The sequence below is a fragment of the Berghia stephanieae genome, chromosome 9 (assembly GCF_034508935.2).
Source record: "Berghia stephanieae isolate SIO BIC M18660-M18661 chromosome 9, UCSD_Bste_1.3, whole genome shotgun sequence".
In the NCBI taxonomy this organism is placed as follows: Eukaryota; Metazoa; Mollusca; class Gastropoda; order Nudibranchia; family Aeolidiidae; genus Berghia; species Berghia stephanieae.
Genome location: NC_088368.1, coordinates 22,746,230 through 22,767,910, shown reverse-complemented (window position 1 = coordinate 22,767,910; position 21,681 = coordinate 22,746,230). Strand labels below are relative to the sequence as shown.

General features: G+C 34.9%; 1 protein-coding gene across 4 annotated transcripts in view; it reads left to right on the top strand.

The window, feature by feature from the left end:
* Positions 1–21,681, top strand: part of LOC144979887 (protein GPR107-like) — a 40,576-nt gene continuing 18,895 nt past the window's right edge. For all 4 annotated transcript variants that reach the window (XR_013646788.1, XR_013646789.1, XR_013646787.1 and 1 more), the window contains exons 1-13: positions 1–189; positions 8,630–8,749; positions 9,690–9,743; positions 10,634–10,716; positions 11,465–11,586; positions 12,876–12,951; positions 14,599–14,731; positions 15,725–15,853; positions 17,385–17,477; positions 19,071–19,204; positions 19,697–19,846; positions 20,601–20,718; positions 21,178–21,308. Coding sequence is in view for 1 of the 4 variants with exons in the window: in XM_078927132.1 (XP_078783258.1) it covers positions 100–189; positions 8,630–8,749; positions 9,690–9,743; positions 10,634–10,716; positions 11,465–11,586; positions 12,876–12,951; positions 14,599–14,731; positions 15,725–15,853; positions 17,385–17,477; positions 19,071–19,204; positions 19,697–19,846; positions 20,601–20,718; positions 21,178–21,308 (1,433 nt within the window). In the remaining 3 variants the exon portion in view is untranslated. The remainder of the gene's footprint in view (positions 190–8,629; positions 8,750–9,689; positions 9,744–10,633; positions 10,717–11,464; positions 11,587–12,875; positions 12,952–14,598; positions 14,732–15,724; positions 15,854–17,384; positions 17,478–19,070; positions 19,205–19,696; positions 19,847–20,600; positions 20,719–21,177; positions 21,309–21,681) is intronic.

Here is a 21,681-nt window from a genome sequence, read left to right as displayed (position 1 = left end):
AATTTGGAAATCATGTAAAAAGGAAACGGAAGTGAGATATGATCCAGCTGTTGTCAGACGAAGATGATAGTGACTTATTGACAAAATAACAACATAAACATGACTTCTCACTCATTGTTTTATTTGCTTATATTGAATTTTTTTCTTATTCACATTGTCTCTCCAAGAATACATAATCTCAAACTCGAAGTGAGTATTTTTTTTCTCTCTCTCTCTCTCTTTTCTCTTCATACTTCATTTTGATTAAAATTAAGTCTTAGGTACTTTGGTAAACGTCCATTTGGCCCTCCAGCAGGAGGGACCAAACGATAGAGTAATGGACCAAACGATAGAGTAATTTCTCCTGAAGAAAATAAGACATCAATCATTAAAATCCATCCATAAACAAAAAATCTATGGAACTTTTTCTGAGACCCATCACTCAAAAGTCCAAAAAATCGGGTCACAGCCACTAGCCCATTTATCGGCTCCCTGCTGGAGGGCCAAATGGACGTTTATGGTGTAGTTTATTTTAAAATCAATGACAATTTAGTATAACTTTTGATTATAGATAAAATAGGGTATAATTTAACTTTGGATAATTAAAAGATTAGAACTTGGTAAATCAAAATTTCATGCTGGCTCGTCTATTTAACATCTTAACTTTTATATAAAATTAAATTCAGGGGAAAGTTGTATACCGCATCCATGAAATTCGTTCCAGCAAAATCCTTACTCAAATATTAGCGGCCATTTTAGACCAGTTTTGAAATCCAAATGGTGGTTACTACCGGAAATGCAACACTTTTCAGGTCACAAAGTCCGTCAGTAAATAACAAAGGCAAATAGAAGACCATTTTTCAGCCTTTAAACTAACATAACTTTTCTTCTGCTTATCTGATTTTCACAATTTTGGTATCATTAGAATCGTGTTGAAAAGCACTTTAAAATGATATAGGTTTCATTGAGCTCAATCCAATTTGAATTTTTTACCAAAGTACCTACTTAAGTACAACAAGATATGAAGTGAGTAGAAAAGTGCCAGAAGACAATAGAGAATAAAAAATTTTTTCGCGGCTGTGGTGGGGTTTGAACCTGCGACCTTATTGGTACGACAACTCCGCCTGGCAGGTGAGAGCGTGGCTCTACCGTGTGAGCTATCCACGAACACAAAAATATTCGTTTCAAACTCAAAGTCATTTCTAGATCCCTCTCTCACCCACTTCTTGAGATCGCCGATTCGTTCACCACCATCGCGAAATAATTTTGACCAGCAGTTAAGCTTAATAGCCAATATTCTCATCACAAACATATAACATAGAAACGATTGAGACATTGAGTATGCTCCGGTGTATGGGGTGAATTTTTAATTCAGAAAAGTGAGTGGAGCAGGCACTTATGTTGGTAACAACAAGATATGAAGTGAGTAGAAAAGTGCCAGAAGACAATAGAGAATAAAAAATTTTTTCGCGGCGGTGGTGGGATTTGAACCTGCGACCTTATTGGTACGACAACTCCGCCTGGCAGGTGAGAGCGTGGCTCTACCGTGTGAGCTATCCACGAACACAAAAATATTCGTTTCAAACTCAAAGTCATTTCTAGATCCCTCTCTCACCCACTTCTTGAGATCGCCGATTCGTTCACCACCATCGCGAAATAATTTTGACCAGCAGTTAAGCTTAATAGCCAATATTCTCATCACAAACATATAACATAGAAACGATTGAGACATTGACTTAAGTACAACAAGATGTTTTGTTGTGTAGTGATGTCAGTGTTGTAGAGATGTGGGCCTTTGGCCTACCAACCTCCGCTGAACGTCCAACTCGCCTTGAGCATGCATTGACGTAAAATATAAAGATTTTTTTGAAAAACCTACCTCTGTTTAAAAAATTAGCACCTTTCAACTTTAATAAGAAACATTTTGATTTTTCAGAACTTTAGTTCGTTAAAAAATACCGGTCAATTTGACCCGTTGAGTCGAATGAAAACGAAATTTTGTTGTTTACACGGTTCAAAGGAAATGCCGTAAATAAGCTTTCATGGACTTCCTGTGTTGTTTTTACAGTGTCACTGGTCACGTGACCGTTTTGAGAAATTTGTTGTCTGCTACAAATAATTAGACCGGTGGGGGGTAGATATTTTCGTTGGAGCAGAAAAAGTAAGTATTATTTCTTGTACTTGTAGAGAGGACTAGGGTCCAACAGCAGTCAAGTTGATTGAATGAAAGAAAAAAGGCCTTTTTTTATCCGCCGCCACCGTGAGAGTGGAGGGTGGGGGTGGGGTGGTTTGCATGAAGACGAAAGGGAGACGTGTCGCTTGGTGACCTAGGTGAGGTAGAGCATAAGGATGCTGGCATGTGTTCTTAACCCCTTAACAGCGAAGCTAATTTTTTGCTTTCACTTTCAGATAATAGTTTGCTTTTATCTTTATTATTGTTAACGGAGAATACAACGTTTCCACCAAGAGAGCAGTCAGACTATCGCAACTTGGACTTCAATTGTCTATAATTGTTTTGCCGTTGTCTTTTGATGAAAGAAGATTTGGTGTTAGGTCAAAGATCGAATTTCGCCAAAAGGTTGCATTGCTACTGGGTTTGCTCTCCCCCACCCTCCTTTTTTTTCTTTTTTTTTTTTTTTTCAACTTAGTATTGTTGATTGCTATTTCCTTTTTTATGATTAGCAAGTGCCGTAGGAGTCTCACAGGATGCAGGAGTACTGCAATTAACCCTTTGCCAGTGACACTGATTTTTTTTGTTTTCAAATAATAGTCTTCATTTATATTATTTTTTAACGCATTAAAAAAAAAACGTTTCCACCATAAGAGCAGTAAGAATATTGATAAAAAGCGCTGTGAGCGCGTTGGGTGGATATTGCCCTCTATATAAAAGCTCAAATTTTAAAATTGTAATTTGTTTTTAGTCTTTTGATGAAAACGGTAAGATTTTATTTTTGGTCCAAGTAAGATTGATATTCGCCTTTAAAAGGTTAAGTTGTTTTGTTTTTTTCAGGTTTTTTTGTTTTGTTTTTCAAATGCGGATACGCTGCTGCTTCCTTTTTTTTCCTCAACTGGCAAGCTATCGCTGTACTTACCCGCATGGCTTGCACACACAAAAGGATACATCTAGGTCACAAAACCTTACATCCAGGTCACAAAATCAGACAACTAGGTCACACATGAAGACATCTCTGTTTCGTTTGTTCCAAGATAGCAAAACAAACCAGACGTCTTGGAGTTCGAAAGAGCTTTCCATAAAATATTTGGTATTTGCAAGACCCCAGAAACCAATTCCCTATACAGCTCTTGTGCACGGTTACTTATGACCTTGATTTCTTTCGTACCCACCCCCAAAATCCCACTTATTGTGTGTTATAGACAGAACATAATAAATAGCTGGGCTGCCACATGCGTGACTAAATTGGCCCAAGAGAGAATCTATACTTTGGCATTAGACACCCATTACCTGATGTCTTGGTTTTTAATCCTAGCCTAGTGAGAGAGAGAAAACAAAACAATCATACATGTATCTGCAAACAACAGAACGTTTTCATTTTACATTGAGATGGGAAGGGGAAGGGATAACATTAAGACAAGAGAGAGAGAGAGAGAGAGGAGAGAGAGAGAGAGAGAGAGAGAGAGAGAGAGAGACATGGGCGGGGGGGATGGGGGGAGGATAGTAAGGGGGAATGGGAAAAGATGAAAGAAACAATGGGTTGCCTGATGACGTAGATCAAAGGATTGTTACAGCGGTGTTCACGGAGCGTACTTCGTGAAATTTTAACCTTTTACAGTGACACTGATTTTTTTCTCCAGATTGCTTATGCAGAATAAATCGTTTCCACCAAGAGAGCAGTAGTAAGAGTATATTTCGACTCGGGCTTCAATTAAACTATAAATCGCAAAGCTTGTCTTTGATAACATTAAGACTAAGATCTGGAGTTTGGGGAGTGTAAGATGGAATCTCGCCATTAATGGTTAAAATTGTTTTGATTTTTAAAAGAATAACACACACACACACACACGCTTGTGTTGCAATGGTAAACCAGTTTACGTGTACGTAGATCCTGAGGCTAGATGCCCCGTTACCGTGTAAGTAGGCACTCCCAAAAAAAAAAAAAGAAAGAGACACACACACACACTCATACACACACACACACACACACACAGAGTCTCGCATCCGCTACGAACTAATTTTGCGCACCAATTTTTACTGCACTAATGCACCAAATTGCATACCTATCTAGGGACACTTTTTTCCGTATCTTTTTCTCAATAAACTTTTTAAAAAACCTTTGTTTGTTTTGCGCGGCACCAACCATTGGACAGACGTAAAAAACACATGATTTAGCGAGGAATGAATCATGAAAATATTTAGGATATAATTTCAAACACAACTTTTGAAATTCATCAAGGATTGTCTAGTATCGAATGTTTTTGGATAGAAAACAAATGCATCTTCAAATCTAAACTGCTTTTGACGGTAAGCGGTAAGTTTTTTATTTGTTTTTCGGTCCAAACGAATGATTGTCCTGGTATGGAAGCTAAGTATTGGTAACACTGGCGCACCTCTCTAGTTGTGGACAGACTATGAATCATGAAACTCATTTTTACTACTTCTCAGTTTAGTGAGCAGCAGCAGTGTCATTGAGAGTCAATTGTGACCCAACTCGCCCATAAGAATAAGAAAGTTGTGACTGGAAATTGCCGTCCGCGTTAAGGGGTTTTCAATGAAAGATGCATAACTTCTTTATAATTATAAGTATAAGGCAGTGTCTCTACGTACAAGTACAGGCACAGGGTAACTGGGCACCTAGCCTCAGGATCTACGTACACGGTAGCTCCGGTAACTGGTTTGCCGCTACAATACAAGCAGTGGATGGACCTCGCTCTATATGTGTGTGTGTGTGTGTGTGTGTGCGTGCGTGTGTTATTTAAAAAAATCAAACAATACAATTTAACCCGAGATTCAAGGTTACAGTGTAATGTTACCGTGTATGTAGATCCTGAAGTTAGGTGCCCGGGTTAGTAATGAAAATAATGATACCAAAATATCTGCGATATTCCTCTTTATAACGAAGTTATGTATCTTTTATTGACCCCCCTAAAACATTTAGTAAAAGCAAACGGCAATTTCCAGTCACAACTTTCTTATGGGCGAGTTGGGTCACAATTTTGACTCCCATTGCTGCTTCTCACTAAACTGCCTAAAGTTACTGTGTACGTAGACACTCCGTAATTATAAATAGGAATATCGTTATAAATAAATAGGAATATCGCAGATATTTTGGTATCTTTATTTTCAGCTTTCAGTTTCCTTACTTTTACTTTTACTTTTGACAACAACATCATTAGCGCTCTGCAACTCTCCTGTTTGGTCAAGATCAAGCCATGCCAAAAATGTTGACCCCGAACTTAACATAGACCTGTGAATTCTCAGTCAATTTGTCAAATTCAAATATTTTAAAAAAGGAAAGAAAGAAAGAATTCATGAATCGTCGAATGACCGTAAAGTAATTAGGAATGTTCCACAGCGCTATGTATAGCTCATGGGCCGTTTATATTAACGATAGATATATTGCCAAGGCTAAGCGATGCTTCCCAGTGTATTTTCACACAGCCTTTGTTAAATTATTTTTTCACTTTCCAAACCTGTCTTGATCCCAATAGTAGCCAATTTTAACTGAGCCGCCGAGCGATAAGCTTCACTGTTTCGTCTAAGCCAAAATTGACCACATTTATCTGGTGGAACGTAAAAGTATGAAAAAGTAAAATGCGAAAGCCGGAAGTGCGTTATGTAGACACCTTCAAATCGAAAGTTATACCAATGATTGTTACAAGCACTAAGCACATCTCGATTGCCTCACGTTGTAAACAAACTGGTTGACCGTTTCTTCACTGATTGGGTACCTAATTATAAAAAACAATGGTAAGTGGCCTAATTAATTCCCACGCAAATTAGTTTTGCTCAAGCGAGCTTGCTGTTTACTATGAATTTCGATTCTTTGGATTTTTCCGATACGAAGAGTTTCAGTTTCAGTAAATTTTTATAGAGCTCATTTACAGGTCTATTAACAATATACCTCAGACATGCTGTATAGTAAGAGACACTGAAACCAACACCCTTACCAGCAGTTTATAGGCTTTCAGGAATAGCACCACCACATTTCAGGAGTGAGCACACACTAAAATACAAAAATACAAACAAGAAAGTGACACCAGACATCCTCTCTACTCTATGACCATACCATCCCAATCAAAAGACTAAAATCAGGAAGTAGTTTTATGTTATCCGAGTCTTGAGAGTATTCATCCCGACCATGCAGCCACATACAGAGTACATCCTGGATAGAATGGGACAACTACAATAATGACGCAATTCACAGCACGATGGAAAACCTCCCATGTGGAACAAAGCCATCCAGAAGAGAGTGGGTGACAATCAACCGGGCAAGAACTAAAGTGGGGAAGACTGAGCTTAAGTGGCGACTTTCGACGGACATTCCATGGAACGCATTCTCTCGGAATGTAACTTGGGACCAACGTGCACTGACACAGCCCAGAGGCTATGAAATGGATCCAGCACTGGTGTAACATGTATTGAAATAGATTGGAGTTGTTCGGCTGTTTTTGATTACGTTAGGGTTCTTTGTAGCGGTACGCATCTTGTGTTGTGCATGTTTTGCATGTGAGTGTGAATGTTGACTGCATGAACGGATTAGCACTTTTTTTGTCCCTAGAAACATAGTAAGACGTTGTTCGTGTATTGAGTTAGTTAAAAAATAAATCCGTCCAGGACTGTCGTAATATGTATTTGTTGTCAATTTTCCAAATTATTAATTAAAATTTAGTTGAATTAATTTCGTCTAACCCCGAGTCGTTACAACTGGTACTGTTGTCCTTGGAGTTTTTGTGTCCGCATCCCATTTGGTCTTAGCAAGTTTTCCCCGTAGGTTCTTCCTTGGGGCTACTTTTGCTTTCACTTTCACCTTTTTTGCATGTTGGGCGAAGGATAGGGTACTACTATCCAGTGTAACACTAAGATAGACTGGGAAAGTGTTATTTTCCAGTATCATTCCATTCCAAGAAACCTTTAGTTTCCAGTTTGCTTTTTTTGTTATTTAGATGGAAAGCACACACTTGCGGTTTTCGTGGGTTCGCATTTAGAGAGTTTTCTTTCTTTATAGTACTCTGTGAGTTTATTCAGGAATGCAGAGAGTCTGACTTCGATGGTTTTGAAGTCTCTGGACTGGATTGTCAGACACAAGTGATCTGCATACAGAAATCTTATATTGTGATATTCAGGCTGGTCAGTTGTATAGATGTTAAATAGAGTTGGAGCCAGAACAGATCCTTGTGGGAGGCCATTCTTCTGAAAGCGCCATCTCCTTTTTCTCTGTCTATTTCTACAAAGAATCTTCCGTTGGACCAGGGATTTTATAATCTTTACAATCTTCATGTTATGTGTTATTCTTGCCACTTTGAGGAGGAGCTTTCTAAGGTTGACTGTGTCAAATGCTGCTGTCAGATCTACAAACACCATGCCAGTGATTTGTTTGTTTTCAAATCCATCTTCAATGAATTGGGTCAGGTTTTAACTTAATAAAATGCAAGTTTTTATCAAATGAGTCTGAATCAGAAGTCTGAAAGCTAAAACAAAAAAAATTCAAACTTGTTTTCAAAACTCACAGAACAGCAGTGGAAAACTTATAAACTATTAGTTATTAGAATTGGGGAAGTAAGAGGGCTGTCAAGTTGAAGGAAAGACAAACTCACTCTTGACTCTTACTCTTATTCGTAATCTTACTCAACAGTTTTCAACTTTCTATAAATGTATAAATTCTTAATTTATCTGACTAAATGTGGTGGCATCAAAATTTATAGAATAGCAGTCTCTCCTTACTGAAAATGAAAAAAAAAAAAAAAAAACATTTGAGAAAAGTCGCTTTGACTTTGTTGACAAAAGAAATTTTAGCCAAAGATCATACAACTCTTCCCCAACAATCAGGATGTGATGTGACTGGTTGTTTTGCTGAGATCATAATAATCATACTATCTTATCTTGTTTGGAGTCACCAAGAGAAAAGTTTATTTGCCCATTTCATCGAAACTATAAAACTATTTTGGGGGATTATCCAGATGGATGTTAAACAAAAATTATGAATTACGCCCTTTCATGAAGGAATGTAGGATAATCCATCCAACAAATGCCTGATGTCAATAGGAATCACCCATTTTGTCTTGAGATATAGGGTATCATGACTAACAGTCAGAAAGTCTAAAAAATGACAGTTATTTTATCTCTGCTGATTGTCTTCCTACAAAATTTTTTATTCTTAATGAGAATTCTTTAAACATAGTAATAATAATCAATGAAAGCTACACTTCTCAGTTTCATGTTCTATCTATTTTTCATATAGACAAATGGATGCACATCAACTCTTAATGCTCAGTCTGCGGATTAGTCAGTTGCATGAAGAAGAATTGAAAAAAAAACTATTAGAAACCATTAGGCTCATGGATATGAGATGAGCAGGCGGTTGACCCATAAAGCATTCCCTTTTATCTACAATAAATTTGGTCTGCTTCGGTCACCTTAAAGAAAAAAAAGGTTTAATCTTAATCTTAAACTTTCCCTCATTTTCAATTTTAGAATGATAACAGACATCGGATGACCCTCAGTACATTTGGATTTCTCAAAGGAGGGACTCTTGCTGTCAACATCAGCTTGTTTACTTTCAAGGCCACTAGAGCTGATGCCATTAATAACAAAGTAAGTTTAATCCATTTCACGATTGCCACTTCCTTTTATTGACTATTGACTGGCTATGTGGTCTAGTGGTATGACACTCGCTTTCGGACCGGAAGGTCCTGGGTTCGAGCCTCGCTCGGTGCATAGTTGAGCCCTTGGAAAAGTCTCATTACTCACTTTCTCTTACCGTACTCAGGTGTAAAATGAGTAGCTGATCGTTAACAGCGTTGTCTCTGTCCGAAAAAAATATTAATATCGCCTAACAAGCTTCTTGTCCCGTCCTACATGTTAAGTGTTGCTGTTGGCCAGGGACCCTTTGTAAAGCGCTTTGAGCATGTTTAGTGAAAATTGCGCTATATAATCTAAATGTTCTATTTATTTTTTTTATTAAAAAAAAAAATTAAAAATTTCAGACCCATTATTATACTAATGTGAATGTAACAGCATGAAAAAAAAAAAAAGAACAAAATACTAATACAAAAATGGCTAAAGACAGGTTTTGTTGAGACTATTACGTTGCGTTTTTTAAGATTTTGTTCTTTTTAAGGCTGTGATATTCACCTTTGTAAATAACTTTTTACACGGTTTCTAGCAGCTTCGGAGTCAGTATAGAGTCATTAGGATGGTAGCCACCAAATTTCTCTCTTTTCAATACACTTCTAATAAATGAAATGTTGTCTCTTTATTTCTCTTCAGGCTTGTGCTCTTTGTATCTATCTTTCTATGTTGGATCTGTCTATCTGATTAATAGTTATTGGATGATTCTATTGGTGCAAGAAAGATATAAACCTCCATTTCATAGGATTAACCAGATGCTGAATATTAATCCTAAGCTTAGAGGAAGCTGTCAAATGTATAGTTTTTTTAGTTTTTTTTTTTTTAAGATAATATTTTTTCCCCCTTTATTTTCTTATTTTATAATAACTGGCAACATTATCATTTTCTTTCTCTAATGATACAGATATTTGGTTTCACCCTAGACAAGAGTAACAGTCCTGGATTGAGTAACTATGTGGTAAGTTCTCCATTACATATACATCTTCAACTTATAGTATTCAAGTCCAATTACAGAAGATAAAATGGGTAGCTAGCTGACTGATATCTTACAGGTTGTCTCTTTCGGAGGAAAAAATTATAATATTGCCTTGCACCGTACTACATGCACTGTATAAAATTTCACTATTATTATTATTATTATTATTATTATTGTTATTATTATTATTATTAAAGATGCTCTTTGTGCGGCTATGTGGTCTTGGCACTTGCTTTCGGATCGGAAGGTCCTGGGTTTGAGCCTCACTCCGTGCATAGTTGAGTCCTTGGAAAAGACTCTTTACTCACATTCTCTCACCCTACTCGGGTGTAAAATGAGTACATGGCCATTAACACCGTTGTCTCTGTCTGAAAAACTTTTAATTCGCCTAACAAGCATCATGTCACGTCCTACATGTTAAATGTTTCTGTTGACCAGGGATCCTTTGTAAAGTGCTTTGAGCACGTTTAGTGGATATTGCACTGTATAAGAGCTCAATTTAATTTTACATGTAGTGTTACCTTTGGTCAACAACCCCTTGTAAAACTCTTTGAGCACATTTCATTCAGTGGATGTTGCGCTTTTTAAAAGCTTGAGTCTTATAATGAGAGAAAGCATGAGACAAAGTGATAAGTTACTCAAATTTGGACTTGGAGCGTCTGGATTTGAAACCAGGTGTGACTCTTGGATTTTGTCTTGTTGCCTCAGAATACCAATTGCTATGTCATGTCTATTGCAGAAGAAAAAAAAATCAACTTAAAAACGGATGGGACACATTTATAGTAATTAACTTATGATGCCATTTTTTGTGTGCTAATTTAGGAATTTATTGCTTTTTTATTAAGATTTTTTTTTTTTTTGGTTGAATACAGGAGGGCATTGCGGAATGTATTTGGAATGAGCCAGAAGACACCCTTGTCTCAGTTTTTTTCAAGTTTGATTTGGAAAACAAACGGTTAGTTTCTCCATAATGTATCTTTGTTTTTTTTTGTTTTTTTTTTCTGGCTTTGAATTATTTATTTATTAATTTTTTTTTTTAAATCAGCATAGTAAATTATTGGATCAACGATCAAGAAATTTAAATTGTCATAATATGCCTCATAAAAAGACAAGTTTAAACTGAAATTGCATGGAGGTTGCTTATGTGGACAAGCGGAGCAGAGGGGACCCAAGGGGAAGGTGGTCTCAGGATATAGAAGAGACTTAATGAGGAGAATAACCACAGGGGTGGGATGTGTCCACTGTTGAAAATTAGGAAGGTCATCCGTCGGGCTGTTTGGTAAGCTAGGTCCAACAATCATCCGCCTTTAAGAATGAAGAAGATAGTAGATTATAAAATACTTTGAGCACATAAAAGGGATGTCGCACTGTATAAAATTTCTCTATTGTTAAAGATTTACTCTGTATCTATTAATTTGTTAGATTATTTTTTATTAAAATTCTTTTGTATTCTGAAAATGTTTTAATTGATAGCATGTAAAATAGTCATCATTTCTCCAGATCAATTGCACCAACACACAAAGCTATGTGTAACCTTATACATTAATAGTCTGATTGAGAGAATTTAGTGGGAATGAATCACCCAGCTGGCGGTCTGAAAGAAATAACAAAGAGCTGAGTGACTTTATACATTTCATATGAAACAAGATAATTACAGAGGCATGCTTTCTGCATAAATTAGTCCAGTTAACTCTTCTCTTCAGAATCAACATTGAGCGCAAGGGCAAAGCATTACAACACTTGAAAATAGTTGGTGAGCCAAGAAAACAATACCTTTTTGACAACTACTTGGAGCATGGGGAAAACTTAGCTGCACTAAAACAAGGTGAGAGAATTTACGAGTCTGTGGTTTCGTCAAAACGTGCCAAGAAGTCCCATTTTCATCATTCAAAGAAAGCCGCAATTTTTTTGTCATTTATTTATTGACTAAAAGAGGAAAAGACCTGTCTTGTGTGCCTCATAGAACAATATACTGGGTATTTTGAAACTCAAATTTTCTCTGGTGTTTCTATGGAGTCCAAAGGATAGCTTGAGATTGTTAACCCATTTTCTATCAGGATGTGACTACGGGGTTTTGAAATTCAACTATTCATATGTTATTTATCATATGCTGCATATTTTGTTTTTCTTTTGTGTTTTTTATTTTTTTGTTTGGTTTTATTTTTTGTTTGATTTTTTTGGGTTTTTTTGTTGTTGTTGGTGTTTTGGTGTTTGTTTTTTTTTTGGGGGGGGGGTGTATATTTGAAATTAAATGACATTACATCAATTTTAAAGTGATGGATCATGGTCCCTTTGCATTTGAAGTTAATAGTCTACCAACGGGGCTATTGCGACCCCCTCAAAATTGAGTGGTTGAAGTCATACATTTTATATTGATACAATTTTTTCCCCCCTTAAATTGAAAACGTCTGACAATGAACTGCCAGATTTGCATGCAAAAACTACAAACAACTTGTACATTCTCAAGAACTTGTAAAAAGCCTGCTGGGCTGGCGCACATTAGCTCAACGACACAGAAACAACAAGCTGGTTGTGTTCCACAAATCTCTCATTGGGCAAATGCATATCCCCACACAGTACCTTCGAAATAAACAACAAATCTCTCTTTTCGGCTTCCAGTTTCTAGAATATACACATGTTTGCACTCTTTTTTCCCCTTCACATTTCACCTATGGAATAAACTCTACATGATAACTAGGCAAGCACCGAGGCAGCGAGAGCTTCAAACGGTCTCTTCTCCTCTACACCAGTGGAGACTTAAACGAACGACAAGCCTCTCGACGACCATACCCGTCTTCAGTCAGATGAAGTTTTGGCCTGAAAGAAAGAATAAGAAGAAAAGATAACTCTTTAGATCTAAAGATTTATTTTTTTTTGTTTTGTTTTTTTTGTTCAGCATTTGTGGCAGTTCTAGTCTACCAAGAAAATGCTTTGCTGACAGGGCTATTCCAAACATGATTCAAACATGGGATAGGTTAAATGGGAGCTGTCTTTTTTTTATTCTTTATTCTTTGGGTTTTTTGTTGTCCTTGTCATCATAATTGCTGTTATTCTTTTTTTTTTTTTTTCAATTAAAAATTATTTTTTTTTTATGTCACCTTTCGATCTTGCCAGGTAAAAAAGCCACAACCTCCAAGCCTGTTCAATCTGGTGACCAGAAGAAAGAGGAGAAGACGACAAAGACTCCAGTGTAAGAAATATCATTTTTTAAATGAATTAATAATTTTTTATTTTTTTAAAAATTATCTTCTTATTAATTTATCTATCTGTTTAATTATTTAGATTTTGACAAAATTGTTTTTATGGATTGTCTCGACCTTTTATGAATTATTAAACAGTGGGCTTTAATTTCAGTCCTAAAGTTTTATTGAAATGATTTTTTTTTTTTTTAATTTTCAAAATTATACTTGGTATAAAGTATTTCTTCTTCTTCTTCTTCTTCTTCTTCTTCTTCTTCTTCTTCTTCTTCTTCTTCTTCTTCTTCTTCTTCTTCTTCTTCTTCTTCTTCTTCTTCTTCTTCTTCTTCTTCTTCTTCTTCTTATTATTATTATTATTATTATTATTATTATTATTATTATTATTATTATTAATATTATTATCATTATTATTATTATTAGTATTATTATTATTATTATCAGCATCTATTATTTTTTTAAAATAGGGCTGGAGATCAGTAATGTTGAATTTTTATCATCGAACACAGAATTACTGGCAAATCCAAAAATTATAAAATTATTTTTTACCAACTAATATACGCTTAACTTGCAAACATTTTAAAATTTCAGGCTAATTCTATTGCCCATTGATTCAAATGTTTTTTTAGAATAACCGCTAGGATGTAATCATGAGTCCTTTGGCCTTCAGGTTTGTCATAATTTAGCCGCCGTAATGCTCCATCCTAACTTTGACCTTGACCTTGGAAATTGCATAAAAAGCTAAGGATGGTGACTCCCTTATTTAATAATTTACAAAAAGAAATATTTTGTAAGTTATGAACTACAAAAATGTAGTGATTTAGCAGTTAAAATTTTGTCTTTATTTTATAAATATTAAAATTAAATCTTTTTAAAAATATTTTTTATTTGTCAATTTAATTAGCATTCTTTAAATTATTTACTAATGTTCAAAATTTTGACACTTTCTTCATACATGATATTAATAAGGTATACATTTTGTTTTGTTTTTGTTTTTTTATTTAAAGGTAACATTTGCAACACTCTTCATAAACAGCGTGTCTGGTTTATTTTTAAAAAAGCATCCATCCCTTTATGATCAGTCATTTGACGTTGCGAATCACCATCTGGCCAGCTTCCCTTTTGCCAAATTAATTTGTGCGCATCTACACACTTTATGCCTAACTGATTTTGATCATTGATGGCTCAAAAGATTCCTCTTGATCTATGATAATTTCATACCTGCAAACCCTTCCGCTTTTTTTAATTCCTATTTTCACTCTTCCTTTTCCACAATTCCGCCATTGTCTCTCCGATTTTCAATAATGATGGTAACGTTAAGAACAAAAAAAAATTGGGGGCGGGGTAAAAAAGGTGATGGGAGATAGTTCTAAAAATGGGGGGGGGGGGGGGAAAATTGAAAAGATTGCTCACCTATTTTACGCAAGGTATTACGTTTGAGAGACAAGGATTGATTGTGTCATTGCGATTAAATGATAATGGTATTAGTATTCCTAGATTGATAACATCATTTATGATAGTAATTATTGTTTATTTTGTGCAAGAAACCTTTAAATTGTTGTAGAATTGTCTTAGATCTTCATTATCGTCTGTTGAATAACACGTTACTAATTAAAAGGAAATTTAAACTTTTATCTATCTAGTCGAAAAGCCAGACAGGCTGTACCAGAAAATGTTACCAAACAAATGACCAACCCTCCAACAAAATCGGCAACAGAGGGTAAACTAAAAACCACAGCTGCTGCTAAAACCTCAGTGACACCCAGTGGTAAAAAGGTAATATTAGCGATGTGGTTCAGTGCGTGTTTCTGTGTATGTGTGGACTTGCTTTCATGTTCTTTTGTGTATGTGCTTTGTTCTATCTTCCTGAATTGCTTACTCCCTTCTCTTATCTAGTATTCATGAAGCTATTACTTGATTCAAATTTGGGCTCGAATACTCTTGATTTACAGGAGGTATTTACTGGTATTGAGTATTCTTTTCAACGTCTTCTTTAGCTGTAGCTGTTGCGAAAACACCTGTGAAGTCTGTTAATAAAAAAAATGATTTTGAAATGTGTGTGTGTCTGTCTTCTCTCACACTATACTTATTTAGTCCTTACTTCCATCTGGTATTCATGAATCTTTTGCTTTAACTCATTCTTGGATTCAAACACTAGTATTTACTGTATTGAGTACTCTCTTTAATTTCTCATTCAGTTTGGGCCGTTGCAAAAACATCTGTGAAGTCTGATGATAAAGAGATAATGTTATTAGTTTGTGTGTGTGTGTGTGTGCATGTGTTTGTATGTTTTATATATGTCAGGATGCTAGACGGTGCATGCAATTAACCCTTTGCCAGTGACACTGATTTTTTACAAAATCAGGATGAATGAAACACTACAGGCGAATGAGATAATCATTCATCTGTAGTGTTTCATTCATCCTGTTTTGTTGGTAAAGGGGAAACCTGAAACGTCCATTTTATCTGGGGGTTTTTTAACATTAAATTGAACCTTACATTCAATTTCACATTGTTATTTATTTCTTCGAACTTCGAGCAACAACATTTACATTATCTTTTTACTGGAGTTCAGTACTCAAATAGAGTCCATGTGATGTCTTTGCACAAAAGTTCAATAAAGTTCATGTTTCTTGTACAATAAAATGCAGACACTGATGATTAGGTACTGTTTATTGTTTTTTTTTAAGTCATTCTTGAACTATTATTATCAGTGACCCTTCATGATTTTGCTTAAGTTTTAACGATTTCAAATCACTCTTCATACAGGCTTCGTCGACACAGAAAGCATTACCGGACGTGGTACCCGTGATAACAGATGACGATTCCAAAGATTTGGTCACCAGTCTCCCTATGACTATGACCTTCAAAGATTCCATGGCTGTCTATCAATCTTATGTAAGTGAAACTATTATTGTTATTATTATTATTATTATTATTATTATTATTATTATTATTATTATTATTATTAAAATTATATGGGGGAATAGTCTAGTAGTATACAAGACTTACCCGAAGATTAGTCTAATGAGTCACTTCAAAAAAAATTCTTTTAAGAGTACTAATGAGCAGAATGAGGAAATCTCTAAAACCAGAGATATCAAGAACTCAGTTTGGCTTTGTCCCTGACAAGAAATGCTATTTTCACCTTATCAATGTTGATGGAAAGATGTATTGAAGTCCAGAAAGACCTATTTATCTGTTTTATTGATTACTCAAAGGCATTTGATAAAGTTAGACATGGTGAATTATTTAATATCCTAGGACTAGACTTAGATGGAAAAAAATCAAAGAATTATTAGAAACCTATATTGGAATCAAAGTGCAACTGTCGGGATTGAAGGAGAAATTCAGTGAATATAAACAAATTAAAAGAGGTGTTAGACAAGGATGTGTTTTGTCACCAGACCGTTCAGACCTTTTTAATATTTACAGCGAAACAATTATTAGTACTTTAGGAGATAGTCCAGGCATTAAGATCAGTGGTGAGAATATCAATAATAATAATAATAATAATAATGCTGAAAATTTATATAGATTAATATCAAAACCAACTCTAAGCGCTAATAGGTTTACAGATACAATATGCATAATCTCAGTGCTGAAATGAAAATTACAAATATCTTAGAAGAAAGTAGTTACAGAGAGTGATGTTTTGGGTTTATATTTGAATGAAAAAAACAAATGCATGTGTATAGAGAAAGAACGAAATCAATGTTACTTATGGCAAAGGATAAACGATAAAACAAGTTAAGACGTTTAAATATCTTGGATACATAATAACTTCAGATGGCAGTAGCACAGAAATAAAATGAAGAATTGCAATAGCTAAAGATAGTTTTAATAAAATGAGTCTAATTATCAAAACCACAATATCTCACTGACAACAAAACATAGGGTTTTGAACGCCAATGTATGGTCAGTATTATTATGTGGCTGTGAAAGTTGGATAATTACAGAAAACATTAGAAAGAAACTAGAGGCAGCAGAGATGTGGTTTTTTGGAAGGATGTTAAGAATCTCATGAACAGAGAAGAAAACTAATGAAGAAGTATTAGAGCAAGCTGAAACTAAAAGGTTACTTATTCGTGCAATAAGAAAAAGACAAATGCAATTTTTAGGGCACCTAAATTGACATAAATATATTGAACATCTTGCTCTCACAGGAAAGATAAAAGGTAAAAAGAGTAAAGGTAGACCAAGAAAAACATTTATTATATTTCTCTCTCTCTCTCTCTCTCTCTCTCTCTCTCTCTCTCTCTCTCTCTCTCTCTCTCTCTCTCTCTCTCTCTCTCTCTCTCTCTCTCTCTTTTTCTCTCTCTCTCTCTCTCTCTCTCTCTCTCTCTCTCTCTATCTCTCTCTCTCTCTCTCTCTGTTCCCCCCCCCCCCCCAGCTCGCTTTTTAAAAATCCTATTTCTTTTCTTTACAGTTTTTGGTCCATGTTCAGACATCTGAAGAGGAAGGTCTATACAACCTGTTTTTCCACAACTGTCTACGCATTGACTCACTCATCAATTTAACGGTGGGTAGTGTTTCTTACTATTTTATTATTTTTTATTTTCTAAATGTTGATGTCACTCTCTCTCTCTCTCTCTTTGTGTTGTCTGTCTGTCTGTCACTCTCTCTCTCTCTCTCTCTCTCTCTCTCTCTCTCTCTCTCTCTCTCTCTCTCTCTCTCTCTCTCTCTCTCTCTTTCTCACACACATACACATTTCTCTCTTTCCCTCATTCTCAAACCCCCCCCCTTTTTTTTTTTTTCTTTTCCCCCTTAAAATTTAAGATACTTGATTGGTAAATTTTGTTGGTCTAGAATTTTTTTATCACCTTTTGTATATAAAAGATATCTAAATCACCTCTCATTTAAGTAATCCTCGCTCTCTTCCTCAATAAAAAAAAAATTATTATTTATTTTTTTTGGTTTTTTGTTTTCCTCTGTCTTGGTCTAAAATTTTTAGCAGTGGACCTAATCACATTGAATCAGACAATCATGCATGATGAATAATTTCTTGTCAATACAGCCCATTTCTTCTTTTGTTCCTATTAAACTGTCAGATAAAAAAGTGATATCTGAACAGTTGTCGATGATGTGCGAACAAACAATTTATGGCATTCTATTCCATAATTTTACCATTTTGTATGCTAAATTTTCTTACAGATATGAAAATCAGGTGTTTGAGTTGGAATTTTTAAAAACCAAAATTTGTAACTTATTAGCCTGGAGTAAAGACCTCGTATTCCTTGATCAATACAATTTCTGATATCAATCAAAAATTGTATAATTATATATGTACATCTTTATCACACATTTTTCAAACTCAGGTTTATCCTCGAATCAGAGTGGTTTTCTTTGTTTTGTTTTTTTATGAAAAAGGAGTTTTGTTCCTTTTCATTTTCTTCTCTTTAAAAAAAAAAGATGTTATATCAGGGGACAAAGTTTTTGGTTTAAAATAAAAATTTTTTAAAAAGCTCTGAAAATTCAAAAAGTGCAATATTCCTTAAACATGCTCACATCACTTTACACGGGATCTCAAACCATCAGTAATACTTAATATGTAGGGCGAGGCATGATGCCCGTTAGGCGATATTACAAACAGGGACATAGCTGTTAATGACCGGGTACTCGTTTTACACCTGATTATGATGAGAGAATGTGAGTTAAGAGCCTTGTCCAAGGACTCCATTATGCGTCACTCAAAGCGGAACTCGAAGCCTGGACTTTTCTGTCAGAAACGGAGTGTCATACCACAAGATCACATAGCCAGACTTATTATCGAGATTACCAACATGGTAGTATGCATTGTCATGATTTTCCAATTTGGTAGTAAACAGTAAAAATTGTATTGTCATGATTTTCCAATTTGGTAGTAACCAGTAAAAATGGTATTGTCATGATTTTCCAATTTGGTATTAATGAGAATAAATACATTGTCAAGGTTTTCCTATGCGTTAGGGAAACTGTAAAAACATTAAAGATTTTCCAATTTAGTGGTAGAAAGTTTTGGGGTTTTTCTTTCTTTCTTTGCTTCATCTTCAACATCTTTTTTTGATAAAACTGTTAGAACTGTTTTAAATTGGCAGCTTTTAATCTTACTCCTCATCCCTTTCTGCCTCCACAGCTGAAGATCATTGAAGACAACAATGGAAATTATTTATCTGCGGATGAGATGCCCATCCCTGTCCTGTACTTTGTGTTCTGTGTAGTTTTTATGACCCTCACATGCGTTTGGTTCTCTGTGTTGAGAAAAGCAGAGTGAGTTAATACATGTAGGATTTAATCGTGACTTATTGTATTTGCCTTCACCAGACAAGTTTAGTTTAGGGAGTGCAAAACTCAGTTATCCATGTTTTAGATATCGGGATAGGTATAATGATTTCAGCATAAAACTTGTGATTTTTTTAGCGAGTCCTTCACTCCTTTTTTGATGGAATTTTTTTTTTTCTTTAGGGTCTGTTCTAAGGGAAGACTGGAATAACCAGCAACAAAAGTGAACTAGGGCATAGGGGGTTTTGAATGTGGTGGCATCTTGTGGGTAAGAAACAAAGATCATACCACCAAGGAATAATATGGTAATTGTAAATTTTATAGAGATTATGTTTATATACTGTCTAAATAAAGAAATGTCTCATTTATTATTATATTTCTTTTTTTTTCAATTTTCTTCAATACTTTAACTGAACTTTTTTTTAAAGATGAAGAGATTAAATTGACTTTTTATTTTTTAAAAACTGTTCTCCTTTTCAGAGAAGGTGTTTACAAGCTCCATTACCTCATGTTGGTGGTGGTGTTTGTGAAGAGTGTGTCTTGTCTATTCCATGGAATCAACATGTACATGATACAAAAGAATGGAATACACGTGGATGCTTGGGCCATTCTGTGGTACATCGTGTACTTGTAAGTAATAGATTGTTATTTTTTATACATTTGCCTTTATTATCTTCGACACTGTCACCATTATTGTCATTAACATCATAGTCACCAGCATCAATGATTTCGTTATCATTATTATTATCATCATCATCATCATCATCACCAATAACATCATCGTCAGCATGAATAACATCATCGTCATCTTTGCCTTTGTCGTGTCATCATCATAGTATCAGCTGACCACATGTAGTGCTCTTCCACAGCATTCAAAGCAATTTAATATCCTCCCTCTCTTGCTTTAGTGTGTCGCTGTGTTGTAGTGGTATGACCTTCTACATGACCTATTGAGGTCCCTTAGTCTGAGTTGGTTTCATGGTACCGTATACCCTAAGAAATGGCAATTTGCACAGTTTTCTCTATCCACACAGAGGTGATTGAGTAGCTGGGTTTGTTTGATCTGTTGGATATAATTTTGGGATAAACTTGCATCCTTTGAAAAGGGTAGCAAGCAACTGGTTACTGTCGGTTTAACATAACAGAAACTTGGAAGAACTCTGGCCTTATTTGCCAAAAAGATGACTCCAAAGAACGTCTTTTTAAATAATTGTACCGTTGATAGTTTTCTCTTGGAATCTACTTCTGTTCCCTATTTGAACTAGTCTCTTATGCCTTATTTTTCATCAGGTGCTTTTATTTGTAAATCTAGAATTTATTTTACAATCCCATCTTCTTCCTTTTTACTGGTGCTTGAATGACCTAAAATCTACCCTTGTTTCAGGACTAGAGGAGCCTTGATGTTTGTGACAGTTCTTCTCATAGGAGCTGGATGGGCCTTCATCAAGCACGTCTTTTCCGACAAGGAAAAGAAACTCTTCCTCGTTGTCATGCCTCTTCAAGTGTGTTAACGTTGCAGCTGATAAAGCTATTACTAATAAGCTTTTTTTTTTTTTTTTTTTAAATTTGAGTTGTTTTGTTTTTTTTGGTGGTGTATGTTAAAATTTGGCAGGTGAATGTATCGTCAATTGTAGGTAATTGAGTCTTTTAAAAGTATTACTTTTGTGTTCTGTGTTTTTGGTATTAATTGTTACTTACAATCATCTTCTCCTCCTCCTTTTACTCATCTTCCGCTTCCTTTATTCCTTTGCCCTTTCTTCCTCTCCCTTTTCCTTTCCATCCTTCCACTCTTGTTCCTCTTTATTTTCATTATCATTCACCGCATCATTATTATTATTATTATTATTATTATTATTATTATTATTATTATTATTATTATTATTATCATCATCATTATCATCACCATTATTATCATCATGCAAAAATTTATATTCCTTGCCTTTGTTCCATGTAAACCACAGATCCTTGCTAATGTAGCCTGGGTGATAGTGGAAGAAAGCGAAGAAGGGACGTCGTCCTACACGTTGTGGAACAGAATTTTCATGGTAGTCGATCTGCTGTGTTGCTTTGCCATCCTTTTCCCTGTCATATGGTTAGTTTCAGATATATGTGACCCATTTTTCCCTGTCATATATGTGACCCCAACTGTGTATTCTGTAAGGATGAGCAGATGTTCAAAATGAGATTTTGAACTTATTATGACCAGAAATTTTAGATTTTTGTTTTTGTCACTTTTAACCAAACCTACCTAGTTAAACATTTAGAATAATAAGAATAATAATAATAATAACAATAATAATAATGATAATAATAATAATAATAATAATAATAATAAAATAATAATAATAATAATAATAATAATAATAACAATAATAATAATAATAATAATATATTAATAATAATAATAACAATAATAATAATAATAATAATAGATCTTTATTGTCCATAAATATGGCAATTTGTCA